We start from the raw sequence: 13,687 nt of genomic DNA on the forward strand, positions 1-13,687 counted from the left end.
TGGTTTTGCCTTGCTGTTTGCAAGAGCGGTGGGTTAAAATGGGCAGGCGATCACCGTACGGTCCCCGAGGTGTTTCAGAACGGGCAGATGTATTTAAACCCCAAAAAAGAAAGTGGATTTCCTTGTCTTCCAGGGAAAAATTGAGGTCTGGGGGATTTTCGGACCTTCTCTCCCCCTGCGGGGCTGGCTGTGAGTGCCTGCATGAGGACAGGGCTGTCACCAGGGTCAGACCAAGGTGCTGGTGTGACCAGCGTGTGACTGCTGTGTGAGCCGGCGTGGTGCAACCCTTGCAGGGTTTTCCCTTTGGGTTCCTTCGTGCAGAAATGTCTCTGCTTGGCTGAGGTCTCCAAGGGCTGCATGTCCCTTGCCCCACCAAGCGCCCCTGGACCCGGCAGGTCCCTGCGCTGTGGGGGCAGAGGGTCACCCACGGCTCGGCTGGGGCGCCGATGGGTGTTGCAAACTGATTCAAGGTGCTGCTCATCGTCCCACGGGGCTGCTGGCATTGCCCCCCCTCCCCGGCAGTCTGGGGGGCCTGGGGGAGCGGGGAGGAGCACAGTCAGCCTGTCCTGACCCTCTTGCCCTGCCAACACCTCTGTCCCCAAAGCCCCTCCAGGCTCTGGTGTCCAGGCTGGCGCTGGGGTTTGTGCCCAAGGGCACCACTGAGTTGCCTCGGACACTTGGTCCCCTCCTAAATTTGTTTTTTCATTTCTCTGGGGTTTTTTTGCCTTGACCCAGGGCTGTGGTCACCTCTGTGAGCAACCACCCAGACCCGCTGCAGACTGCCTCCCCTGCTCCTGCGGGCACTAGTCGGCAGCTCCACCAGACCACCAGCTCCGCCAGACCACCAGCTCCATCAGACCACCAGCTCCACCAGACCACCAGCTCCACCAGACCACCAGCTCCACCGCATCAGCTTCACCTGCTCCCCCACCTCCAGCTCCAGCACCGCCAGCAGCTCAGCACCAGCGCCCTGGACCACCACAGAGGCACACACAGCTCCCAGGCTGGCATCCCTGGGATGCACAGGGAAAACAAGGCAGCCGTGATAGGAAAGATCCCGTGGCCGGTCCCTGCTCCGGGGTCGGGAGGCATGGCTCCACCGGCGTTGGGGTTACAACGCTGGCATTGTGCCGCTCGCCACGCATGTGTGCCCGCGTGGCTCCGCACAGCCGGGTGCTGTGCACTGACCGTGGGCATTCCCAGAGCATCCTGGCGCCAGCGAGGAAGGGTCAGGGTGAAGTTCGGACACAACCCTGAGTTGTTCCTGGGTCACAACAGTTTTTATGGAGCTGATCACATGCCTCCTTTCCCATGGCTTCGGGCAGAGGCAGCGTGGGACTGGGTGCTGGGGTTAATGGTGGAGCAAGGATGTGCCGTGGTGGCCTAACAGCTCAGGCAAGTGAGTCCTGCCCCAGCCAGGCTCGGCTGGGCACTGCCATCAGCCCAGGGTGGTCATGAGGGTCACAAGCAGCCCCGCTGTTTTGGGGTGGCTGGGTGAGATGCTGACGGCTGGGCTGGCTAACATGCTGCGTGCTGAAACTATCCCGTGTGGTGCAGCCCTGACAGGCTGTGTGCCACGAAGGGCATGGCTTATCTGCGCTCAGTCATCTCCCCAGATGAATGGACGGTTTAGTCCCCACCGCCCCGTGCCTCTGATTCCCATCTCTCAAGTGATGGGAGTCCCCATCTCGCCTCCCTGCCTTGCACATAGCCAAGCTGTCTGGGAAGCACTGAGCGCTGCAGCCGCTCTCCCTGCAGAGCAGCCCTGTGGGTGCTGAAGCCCCTTATTTTTGCATTTCTCCGTGTCTGGGTGCTGACGCTTGGGCTGCACGGGGTGGGTGCACGTGTGTGTGTGCATGGCACTGCCGGCCCTGCTGCCTGCACCTTCAGGAGCTGAATTTGGCCACCCCATTCCCAGCGGTGAGAGCTGTCGGCGTGGGGTGAGACAGGAGGTTGCACCAAGCTGTAGTTTCGGCTGAGCCATGGAGGAAGCGGCTGAAGTGTGAAGCCCCCCTGCCATGGCAGCGTTGCGCCGGCTGCACGTACAGCCACCCACGAGCTGCAGGCACTGGTACATCTTTCTTAGAAGCAGCTCTTTGCTGGGGGTAAAACTGGTGGGTTTGCTAAAACCAGAATTGCCTGGGTGGGTCTGCGGCTCGCACGGGGTGCAGGCGGTGGGGTGCAGGCAGTGGGGTGCAGGCGCTGGTTGCCGTACCTGTGCTTTGGTTGGGAGCGTGCAGCTGCAGCTCCAGGCTGGGGCTCTGCTTGCAGGGTAACATTAAGGCTCGGGGGATTTTTAGGTTTACCCCTCACTCGCAGCAACACCCACAAAATGAACCCAGAGCTTCAGGGTGGTGAGAGCAAGGCGGAAGATTTGGGGTCACCCTAGGGTCTTTAATATTTTAATTTTTTTTCCTAACAATATAATTATTGGCAGGAAATATTCATCCCCTGCAACATGCCTCTAGCTGTCACGGAGCTCTCCCTGGACACGCAGGGAACAAACCCACCCAAAAGCAGACCCCACACTGCAGCTGCGGGGGGAGAACTGTGCACCAGGCTCTGAGCAAGGGGGATCATCTCACAAGCAGATTAATTGCACGAGAGCTGTTAATCAGTTATTTTTCAAATGTACCCACTCCCCAGCCATGGTTTGCAAGCACAAATAGAACAGCGTCTTTAATCCCAGGAGCTCCCTCGAGCAGTTTCTATTCCCCTGTGCTTTCTGCAGGGTAGGTGTCTCGCCACATCCTGGCTCCGTTTTGCAGCCCCTGCGGTGACACCGCTGCTGAAAAGGACCCAGGTTTGGAAATGGGTGCAAAAGGGCAAGAATTTAACGTGGATTTGGTCCTCAAATCACTCTTGGTGCTTTGGGGAAGAATTTTGCATCTCCACGAGCATCAGCAAACACTATCATTGGGGATGCCTGTGACTCTTACCTAGATGCAGATAAATGTCTGTAATTAAGTACGACATCCGTGCTGGTCATTAAAGCTCCCTGACAAGCAGTGCCAGCACCCCATAGGTGCCCAGATAACGTATGGAATGCCCAGCAGGTTGTAGCCCCATAAGGCCCCTTACATCTGGCTGCAGGAGCAATTGGGAACATTTCAATGTAAAGCTCCACCTGAGGAAAAAAACCAGGATTTAAAGGGGCAGGAGGAAAAAATTTTGTGGTAAAGGTTGATTTGTGTGGATCACACGAGGATGATGACCAGGATGAGAAGCCATGGCTGTGCCAAAGGGGCTCAGGACCACGTCTGTGGGGTGGTACAGCCCTGATTTAGGGAAAAGGGGTGGTGGGAGGGTGATGGAGAAGAAAAGCCCCACCCCAAGCCTCCTCTGATTAGTGCTGCTGAAGGATGTGGTCAGTGTGTAAATCAGGGCAGCTGAACCAGAGCTCCCACCTGGCACTAACAATGTAGGGAGTGGGAAGACGCCTTAAAAGCACCTTCCCCTTCTCTTCCTTCTCTTCTTCATCCTGACTTTTCTCCTTACCAACCCCAGCAGGACCTAAGCCAGGTGAGGGCTGAGATTTTCCCCCTGTTTCTGCAGAGAAGGCATCACGAACTCTAAAAATAGCCTGAAAAACCTGAATATTGCCCGAGAGGTTTGTAAGGCTGAAGTGGGCAGGGGTGGCATGTGGGATGCTGCCATGCTGAGCCACCCCGCTCCCCTCAGGACCATGGCGGGGCCAGGGGACCACATCCCCCCACTGCTGGGGAGCCGGAGGGGAGTGATGCCACTCTTCTGGTAGAAGCCACCTCAGTGCCTGTGGCCTCACGTCCTGTGTTGGGGCTGTGGTTGCGGTGGGTGTCTGGCAAGCGAGCCGAGGCGATGCTGGTGGGTGCCACAGACCCCGCTCCGGGCAGCAGTGGGTGTTTTCTAGGCTGGGCTGCTTTTCCCTTTCCTTTTGTGCCAGCATTTTCACAACCTCTGCCCCTTTCGCTGCTCTGAAGCCACTTTTCCCCCCCCTCCTCTTTGCTTAAAAGCAGCAAACAAGCCATTTGCAGCTGCAGTAAAACACAAGCAGCTCTTTTTTTTCCAGTCTCTAATAATGCTGCAGGAATCTGTAGCATCTCCGCCGATAACATCCATGGGATGAAAAACTCAACGGAGGATGACAGCAAGGCACGATGAATGCCCACCTCGCTGAACGCCTTGGAATGGTGCCCGTGTGCCCCGATGGCTGGTGTCTGCTGCCTGGGGTCCCATTCACCGGTGGGTTTTGGTCGCTTAGGCTTAGTTTGTATTTGCTTTACTCCATCAGAGAGCTCCTCTTGCTTTTTCTTACAAGGAGGAAAAAAGAAAAAAGGACAAATATCATCTCATGTTTCATTTCTACATTTTTTCCCATTTAGGGAAAATTCGTTTCCCAGGGTGATAATAGCAATTTTCTATGAGAAAACCCATCAGCCCCAGGCGAGGCAGGGTCTGATGGTGGCTCCCATTCCAGGCGCGAGTACCCGTTGGGTGCCGGCATTTCCCTAGCCCAGCAGAAACTGCATCTTTAGGTGCTCCTGGAAATTTGCTGTGCCTGTATCTCTGGATTGGCTTTATTGCTTAAATTTATTATTTTTTTTAATCTGCTATCAATTTAGCAAAGCAGGAGGTCAGCCATACCCATTGCCTTCCTCCTACTTGCCAGCCCTCTCCGCCTTCCCAGTCCCCCCTCCACAGCCAGCACTGTTTATTCAGCCCCATGTGCTTCATATTTTTGCTTAATACTAATTCACATAAAATCCTCGTGAAGAAGAACCACCCATCTACACACATGGAAGCAGTCTCGGCACGCAGTCTTGTAGCCGGCTGGGGGTTGGAAAGCTGCGTACAGCCCAGAATTGGGATACAGACAAGTGGTGAATGTGGGAGAAAAGGCAGTTAAAAGGAGAAAACCACGGCATGTAAATGGGTTATGACTTCCTTCACCCAATTAGGGATCTATGGGCTCTCGCCTTCGTTTTCTTCTAAGGCAACAATATAATTAATTAAAGAGAAATATCTCCCCTGCTCCTGTCTGTCACTAAGCCGCAAGTCCGAGCGAGCCTTCCATGAACCACCAACTACAAACCATAAAATTACAAGTTAAACAAACAAAAATACAGAGGGGAAACCCATACCCACACCAACCCCAGCACCCCAAAGCCGCAGCGCCGTCACCGGCCCGTTGACGCCATGGATCAGGTGACGCCGCTCTCCCACCCAGCGGATGCCGAGCCGGCGGCTCTGCCATGCCAACCACAGAACCACCAGCCAGCCCGAGGCTACCTGTGCCACCGGCGGGGTTTTCCTCTTCCTCCCCCTCGCTGCCACTTCTCCCATCCCTCCTCTTCCTCCTCCTGCCGGGAGCCGGGATACGGGATGAGGGGGATGGCATCCAACAGCATCTTTGACTCCTTCACCACCTACTCCTCTGCTTTCCTGTGTGGTGAGTACAGACCAAGCTTTTTTGTTCCTTGGCAGCAGGAAACGTCATTGGGGTTTGTGTTTATTTTATTTATTTATTTATTTATTTTTGCAAAGCAGCAGCAGGCTGGGATACAGTTTTTCTGGCACCTCGCTCCTCGCCGCTGCCAGCCCTGCAACGGTGTTTGCCAGCTCTGGTGGCACATTTGCTCCCAGGGATTTTTTTTTCCCTTTTCCCGTGCAATGGTGATGCTGGGATTAATTGATGTGTTTGTCCTCGTCATTAGCTGGGTGCTGGGTGGGTGCAGCTGGAGATGCCTCGTGGAGGGAGCAAAAAATCTGCAGAAATGTAAATTATTTCTGAAGAGAAACTGGTCTGCAAGGGGAGAAGAGCTGGGGGAGATAAGGGCTGCTTGAAAGTTTACCATTGTATATGTTTACTTATATTTAATACTCTAAATATGAAAATGCAGTGACTTTATATAGTGCTTGGCTAAATACATAACTCCGTTGGGTGATGAATTTGTTCAACCTGCTCTTCCCGGCCTCTCTGCACACCCCGGGACACGCCGCTCCCATCCCACCCAGCTGCCTTGGGATGGGCAAACTGCCCCTCAGAAGGGGTCGTGTCTCCCCAAATTTCTCCTGCGCTCGCTCCCAGCTCCCAGCAGGGTCTTGTGTCCCCAGAATTGAACCCACCTTCGTTTCACGACTGCCGTCTGCTCGTCGGAATTCCTCTGCAGCCAGGCTGCTGGGGGTGAGCTGGGCAGGCTGGAGCTGCTGGGACCATGGATCCCAGGCGTGTGCTGAGATCTTTTTAGGAAGGAGCTGGGTGCTGGCTAAGGCGTCGGGCAGAGCTCTGCAGACCCCTGCCTTTCCCCTTCCTGGTGCAGTTCAGGAGCAAAAGCTTGAGCTGATCGCGGCCGTGAGGAGCCAGGTCCTGCGCGATGGCTCGGCATGTGGCTGTGAACGTGAGCGAATCAGGGAAGGGAACCCAAAGCCTCAACCCAAGGGGCAAAATGCAGTGGGTCATCCCGAAACACACCGCTGCAGACCAGGGTTTGGCCTGGGTTTGAGAACACAGAAGGTTACGTGTCCTTTTGAGGCAGGTCAGTTCTGTCACCCTGCATCACGACACCACCGTGGCTTTGAGTTGTCTTCTGAGCAGAGGGTGTGGGAGAGGCAGCAGAAAGGGATGGGGATGGGATGGAGATGGGATGGGGGGTAAATCCAGACTGGCTTACCCCAGCCCCATCACGGATACATCCAGGGCAAAGGGGCAGAATAGCCACGTTCATCTTAATGCCCTCCGCTCAGAGAGGGTGGCAGGATAAATGTGTCCTTTGTACTCCGTGCAGCTAATTAAAGGCAGTCCCATGGCAAAAAAATGGGAGAAGTTTATAAAAAACATTTGCACAGTTCTTTTTAATCTATACTTCTCCCTCCACAAGCCAGATGAAGAAATGTTGGGCTTTAACTGGGCTTGCTCATTTAAAAATAAAAAGAGAACGAGCAACAGAAATATCACGTCTTGTATGCAATTTCCATACAAATAGGAACTCATAAAAGCAATAAACATCTTTGTTTCAGACATAATTTTTTATTAAATGGGGGAGAATTAAATGATTGCACCAAGGATGGAATATGGCCAAATGGTGAAACATTTGTTTAGTGTTAGGACAAGAAATCCTTGTTTTTCTTTAAGGAGCTCAGTGTGTCTTCTCCTGCCCGGCTAGATTTGGGTGAGCGCTGCAAAATATTCACGAACGTTCATTTAAATTCCTCATGGCTTTGGGGGCTTCAACGGCATTTATAGTTTTTGTTTGCTTTTCTGGGCACATCCATGAAAATGGGTGTTTGTTTGCACAAATATTTAAGGAATGAAACAAAAAATCCCGAAGGTATTCACTAGTTAATCTGGAGATGTTTGGGGTTTTTTTGGGTTTTTTTGGTTTTTTTTAAATGGAAAAGGGATTTTTCAGCTTTCCAATGGGGCAGGCAAAGGAACCCCACATGGGAGAATGGCACCAATCCCTGCTCGCCCGTCGGATTCATATCAGAGTAAAATGTCTGGTGGGGGCTGAAATAAATTTGCTTCCAGTCAATGGGTTTGGGGGTATAAACCCCAGTTTTGGTGCCCAGCGCTGGCGCAGCCTGGGGGCTGTCTTTGTGTCTCCTGGCTTCTCCCAGAGCCTAGCCAGAAGTTGTAGGATAAACTGGGCTGAGCTAAGGGAGACTCTCCACTGCTGCTCCCCATGGCCCAACCCCACGTCCCCAGTGCCCAGCACAGCACATGGGACTGGTCCGAGCCATGGCCACGCTCCTCTGTGGGGCTGCCGAACACTTTCTATCCCCTTTTTGCAAGGAAAAAAAATAACTGCATCTTTTTCTGCTCCATTCGAGCACCTTGTGGCTTGGCTCCTGGGTCTGGCCATGCTCTCCTGGGACCTCTGGAGCCACCATCCTGGTGGCAGCTGGTTGCCTCTAAATCATCAAACCACAAATGTCACATCCGTGAGTCAGTTCTTCATTACCGATGGCTATCAGGACGGGAAGGCGTCAGCCACGGGGCTGGTTTCTCAACAGCCACCGCTGTGTCTTCAGTGGAAATCCACAGGGACGGCCACGGGGGGTGATGCTCCATGAGGATGGCTATGGGGTGTGATGCTCCATGAGGATGGCTATGGGGTGTGATGCTCTATGGAGACAGCCAAGAGTTGTGATGCTCCGTGGGGACAGACTTGGGGTGTGATGCTCCATGGGGACAGATGTGGGGTGTGATGCTCTGTGAGGTGTGATGCTCCGTGGGTCCACCGAGGGAGGAGCAAGATGTTGGCAGCTCAGATGCTCTCAGATTTTTTTGGCTGAGGGTTGGGAGTTATTTTGCCTCAGGGGGAGCCCTGCAAAGGTGGGCTGGTGGCACCAGCTGGCTCCTCTGTGCGGGGTGTCCATGCTGGGCTTCTTTGCCTCTTCCAAGCTCAGGTTGCTGGTGTTCAACATTTTTTCCTTGGTTTCCATAAATCTGAAAACATGCAGGAACTGTTCATAAACTCACTGTCCATCCATGCTCCCCGGTGAAAATGAAATGCTGCTGTATCACTGGGTTTGCCTTTCTCCATCCTGTTGGTGTCCTCATGGGCAGCTGCCTTCACCCCCCCTCCCCTGCCTTCCCCAGGTGGCTTCATGTCCTTGCACGGGAGGCAAAGGGCACTGAGGCTCGGCCCTGGCACCCAAGGAGGGAATTTTACTGTTTCTTTTGCAGTCGCAGGGGTGTAGGCAGGCTTTCAGCCCTGTCTGGCCGTGACGCAGTGCTCGGTGCTGTGCTAGATTTGCTGGGACTGAGCCTGGGGTTTAGCCCCCATTTGTGGCTTCTCCTGGGCTCTCCAGTCCTCACCGCCAGGTGATGGTGGCAAATTTCCTCCTGTCTTTGCACCTTCTTCTCTGGTTTGCTAAAGGGAGCAGGCAGTCCATGAGGGTGTGGGGAGCCTGGGGGTCCCCCATGGCCTCATTAGCCTAATGAACAAGCATTCTGCCTAAAGGGGAAGGCGTCAGGGCTTGGAGGGTCCCTGCGGAGCTGTTTTGCCCCCAGGAAAGGCAGTGGGGTCTGCGCCGGGCAGCCTTGCTGGGGGATCTGAAATCCCCCTGAGCCATCATCCCATGGGGAACCCACCACATCCCCGAAACATGGCAGTTTGGATGGACAAACTGGCTTGTCCTGGCCCTGGACCTGCCCCAGCAGATGCTCGAGAAAGATCAGGATGAAACCCTGTGGTGCCAGTGGCCTTTGGCCGCTGAAAGCGGGTGATGCTGGCTGCCCTGGTGTGGTGAGTGGCTACCACTTCTTCTCTGGAAGGTCGCTGCACCCGCGCCTCTCCCCGCTTGCCACATTCGTCAGAGTTGCACGGTTCCTGCGCCGGGGGCTGTGCTCTGGGGCTGGCACATCCTGGGGTGCAGGGAAGCTGGCACCCTGCCTCTCCTCGCTGCATCCCCAAGTCACCAGTGACTTCTCCTACCTGTGGGGTGCAGGTGATGGCTTCGGCTCACCCCAAGCAGAGCTTTCTTTTTCCACCCTTCCCATAACTGGCCACCACAGGACTCCTGCTCAGCAAACTTCCTTTTAATGGATTTCTGTGTTTCTTCCTAACCACGGCAAGCTGAGGCTGGGTGAGCCACCACTGGGTAACACTATGCACGTGTAACGGCATCACCGAGCTTTGCCATCGTGTTTCCCTGAAGTGTTTTGTCTTATGTAATTTATTTTGGGGATTTTTGTGGTTTTGTTTTAACATATGGATAGCTAAGCCCCCCACCGGCATGGTGACAGTGCATCACACCAGGGGTCTGCTGTGATTGGGTGCTGAGGTGGGAGAGACAAGCGTACGGACCATGCCTGCCCATGGCCAGATACGTTACCTGTGTCTGCAGGGAAAAGCAAGGCAGAGTCTGCATGCTGGGGAGAGGAGGGATGAGCGTTGCGCTCCCTAAGGATGCCTGCATGCCCATGAGCATTGTGATACCCACAGATGTTTGCACACCTGTGAGCACTGCAATACCTGCAGGTGTTTGCGTGCTTATGAGCACTGCAGTCCCCATGGTTGCTTTACCCACCCATCAGCATTGCACTCCCAATGGATGTTTGCATACCTGTGAGCACTGCAATGCCTGCAGGTGTTTGCATGCCCATGAGCGTTGCAATGCCTTCAGATGTTTGCACACCTATGAGCGTTGCAATGCCTGCAGATGTTTGCATGCCCATGAGCATTGCAATGCCTGCAGATGTTTGCACGCCTATGAGCGTTGCAATGCCTGCAGATGTTTGCACGCCTATGAGCGTTGCAATGCCTGCAGATGTTTGCATGCCCATGAGCGTTGCAATGCCTGCAGATGTTTGCACGCCTATGAGCGTTGCAATGCCTGCAGATGTTTGCATACCCCTGAGCATTGTACACCCCTGAGCACTGCATACCCAGGAGCTCCCCTATAGCCACGCAACCAGACCCTACTTCCACCCAGCAGCCCCTGTCCCTTCACCCCCCTACCCTTGTGCAAACCCTCTGCCCGCCCCCCCAGCTCCCTGGGGGTGGAGGCCATGGGGAGCCCCAGTGCCGCCCCAGCCCACGCACTTGCCCACGTGCCGGGGCCCTGGTGCACAGCACCACATGGCCACAAAATCTGGTTTTCCTCCATTCATCCTCCCCTCCCGGGGAAGGCTTGTGCACTCGGAGCTCATCGGCTCCTGATTGACTGTCAGTGGCTTTGCCTTTTCCAAGGAAACCCTGCTGACTGGTGGCATGTCTTTTTTTTTTTTTTTTTTTTTTTTAAATATTTGTGTGTGTGTGTGTCTGTGTGAACGAGTATAAATCCATTGTCTCTCATCACCTTGTTATGATCTAATAGGGGCAGAGAGACAGTGGCATTCCCCTTTGCTGAGCACTTTAATTCATGATGATTTCTTAGACTTGATCTCCTCCGATATGTCGTCAGTGTTTGTGGTCCACTGTTTTGGCCGCGTACGGTTTGCGAAACAAACAATGAGCTGTATGTTTGCCGGCTCCGATCCGCACATGGTTGGCATTAGGAGCAAGAATGTGATTTCGCATCCAAAGGGATGAGCCCGAACCACGGGCTGCACCGTAAATACTCCCTGAGCAAGGCTGAGCGGTGGAGGGGAGAACAGTGAGCAACCTGCCAGGAGGGCTCCAGCAGCGCTGGGGGGGGGCAGGGGGCTTGGGGCTCAGCCCCACGGGTGCACGTGTCCCCTCCCTCCTGCTGCGCGGTGCGTTTGCACCTGGGTTTTCTCGTGGGTATGGCCAGGGTGTGAAGAAACTGCTGATGCAGGGGTGATGGCCACCGGCTGGGCGAGTGGCGCAGGGTGCTGAGGGCTGAGCTCTCCCCCAGGGCTTCCCATCGCTCCCTCCTTTTCCTCAGCTCCGGTGCTTCATCCCTGACGTGCCAGGGACCGAGCCGGTGCAACGGCTGGGGCTGAACCCGCACTCCCAGCCCTTTCATCCCGGAGATCCTGGCAGCCTTTAGCTTCAATTCTTGGCCAAAAAAACCCGTCACCCTTGCCCTGGCAAAAGGAGTGATCCACGGTGAGCAGCTGTGGGGGCTCTGTGGACACCCCCCCCGGTGACCATGGGCAAGGCGAGAGCCCATGCCACCGGTCGGCTTCTGCTGACACCGCTCCAAAACTGCGGCTGAGTGTCCTGCTGGAGACGGATTCGTGATGCGCGGCTGCAGGGGAAGCTGCAGGGAGCGGGAGGTGGAGGAAGAGCTGCTTTTTGGGGGGGATGTGCCTGTGTTGTGAGGGTCTTTGAGTGCACCCGGCTGGTGGGTGCCAACAGTGGTGGTGCAGGGTGGGAAGGAGAAATGAGTGAAGACCAGCCGCAGATCTGGTGTGGTCCCCGGTTATACGCCAGTGATGGACATTTGCTGCAGCACGGGGCAGCATCCCCAGCACTGACTAAAACCACGGATGTTTCAGCCTTTTTGGTTGCAAACACAAACCCTCCTCCACCGTCCAGACCTGCTGCTGCTCTGTGCCTTGTCTGGGAAAATTTCTCTCCATTTCCACCCATTTCTGTGTCTTCCTTTTGTTGCTTTGACCTCCATGGGGCAGCTGCTGTGCTGGTGGCAAATGTGGTTTCCCAACTGGTAGGGACAGCAAAGCCCTTTGCAGAAGCATCCCTGGGGGGCAGCTCCCTCCTGGGCACCCCAGCAGAGAAGGGTGCATGGGAAAGGGGGGAACGGAGAGCACGCACCTCCCACGCAGGGCACTCGGCTGCTTGTGGGAGGGCAGGATGCGGCCCCAGCATGCTGGGTGCTGTAGGGACCATCGTGATGCTGCAACTCACTGACAGCATAAAGCAACACCCAGACTGGCCCCGACAGCCGTTTGGGGGGTGCCAGGCACAGCCTCCGACCGCAGCATTATCCTCCTCCTTGGCTCTTGTCTTTCTAAAACTGCTTTAATTTTTTTAATTTTTTTTTTTCAAGAAAGCAGGACAGCCGACGCGTCTGCAATCTGGGGGTATTTTCCATAACATAAACATAGCAAAAAGAAAAAGAAAAGGGAAAATAAAAAGAAACAATGATTTTCCATTCCCACTGGAAGCAGCGAGTGCGTTTGGAACATGAGGAACATATTACTCAAGCTATTGTAAAATAAAATATAAAAACAACCAAAATAGGAGGAGAAGGGAGAGATTAAAAAAGAAAAAAAGCCCTCAGCTGGGAAGGGAGACACTGAAAAATGGGGGGGGTTTCAACAATCTCTGTCGTGCAGGAGAGCCCATAGGGACCTGATCCTGGATGGAGGGATAAGAGGCTCCTGGGTTTGTATTTGCGCTTGGGGAGATGGAAGGGACAGCTGAGAAGGGACCACCCTGGATGCTCCATCTCCCCAGTGAGGAGCATCCCACGAGGGACTTGCATCCCTGAGGTGCCACCAGTTCCACAGCCACAATTCGGGGCCCATGGGTGCCCCAAATCATCGCCAGCACCGGCCACGCTCCCCCCAGCCCACCCGGGGCCCCGACTGCCCTCCCTGGGGCTCCACCAGTGCCTTTGGCATCATGGGGTTTGACCTTGTAGCCGCAAGCTGTTGGCGCAGGGAAGCTCCGCAAGGATCCTGACTGCAAGGAGACACCTTCCAAGGGTCTTTTCTCCTGGTAATGATGGGATTTTAGGCTCTGGGGCTGCTTTTTTTTATTATTTTTCAGTCACTCTGTGTGTGTGTGTGTGTGTTTATGGCAGCTATATTGGGATGTGATTTCACAAGGCGGCATGTTTTTTGTTAAAATAGCTTCTAAAAAAATCAAAACAAAATGGTAGGAATGATGTTAGCGGCACAACCCTGGACCAAAGTCTGCCCTGGCTTCTCACACCCTCTGTGCCTCCTGGGTCCCGGCCAGGGCTCAGTCTGGCACGGGGACAGGCAGACAGACGAAGGGTGCTGCAAACCCCCTGCAAACTGATGGAGAGCCTGCCAGTGCCTGCGATTGCAGGGCAGGGTGAGCTGGTCGTTAAAAGCTAGTTATTGTCTTAAAGAACCTTGGTCAGGGCTTTGCAAGAGGTTTCGCACGTGGCTTCAGGTGCAGCACCAGCATCCCGGGATGGAGCCACCAGCACAGGGTCCACGTGTCCCTTAGATGGGTGCTGGTGACACAGTGCTTCTCTGGCGGCTGGAGGGGAGGTTTCTTGGAGGAAAACCTCAGCGAGCGACTGGAGCGGTGGCTTTCTGATCTCTGGAGCAAGCACGTGGGTTATTCCCAGGAGCGGC

The 13,687-nt window shown here is 54.7% G+C and overlaps 1 protein-coding gene across 1 annotated transcript in view; it reads left to right on the forward strand.

Annotated features, from left to right (window-relative positions):
* The first annotated feature begins 5,160 nt into the window (after positions 1 to 5,160).
* Positions 5,161 to 13,687, forward strand: part of RUNX3 (RUNX family transcription factor 3) — a 60,486-nt gene continuing 51,959 nt past the window's right edge. Inside the window, exon 1 of the mRNA XM_055705654.1 lies at positions 5,161 to 5,428. Coding sequence (XP_055561629.1) covers positions 5,176 to 5,428 — 253 coding nt within the window. The 5' untranslated portion in view covers positions 5,161 to 5,175. The remainder of the gene's footprint in view (positions 5,429 to 13,687) is intronic.

Source organism: Falco cherrug, chromosome 3 (genome assembly GCF_023634085.1).
Source record: "Falco cherrug isolate bFalChe1 chromosome 3, bFalChe1.pri, whole genome shotgun sequence".
NCBI classification, from domain to species: domain Eukaryota; kingdom Metazoa; phylum Chordata; class Aves; order Falconiformes; family Falconidae; genus Falco; species Falco cherrug.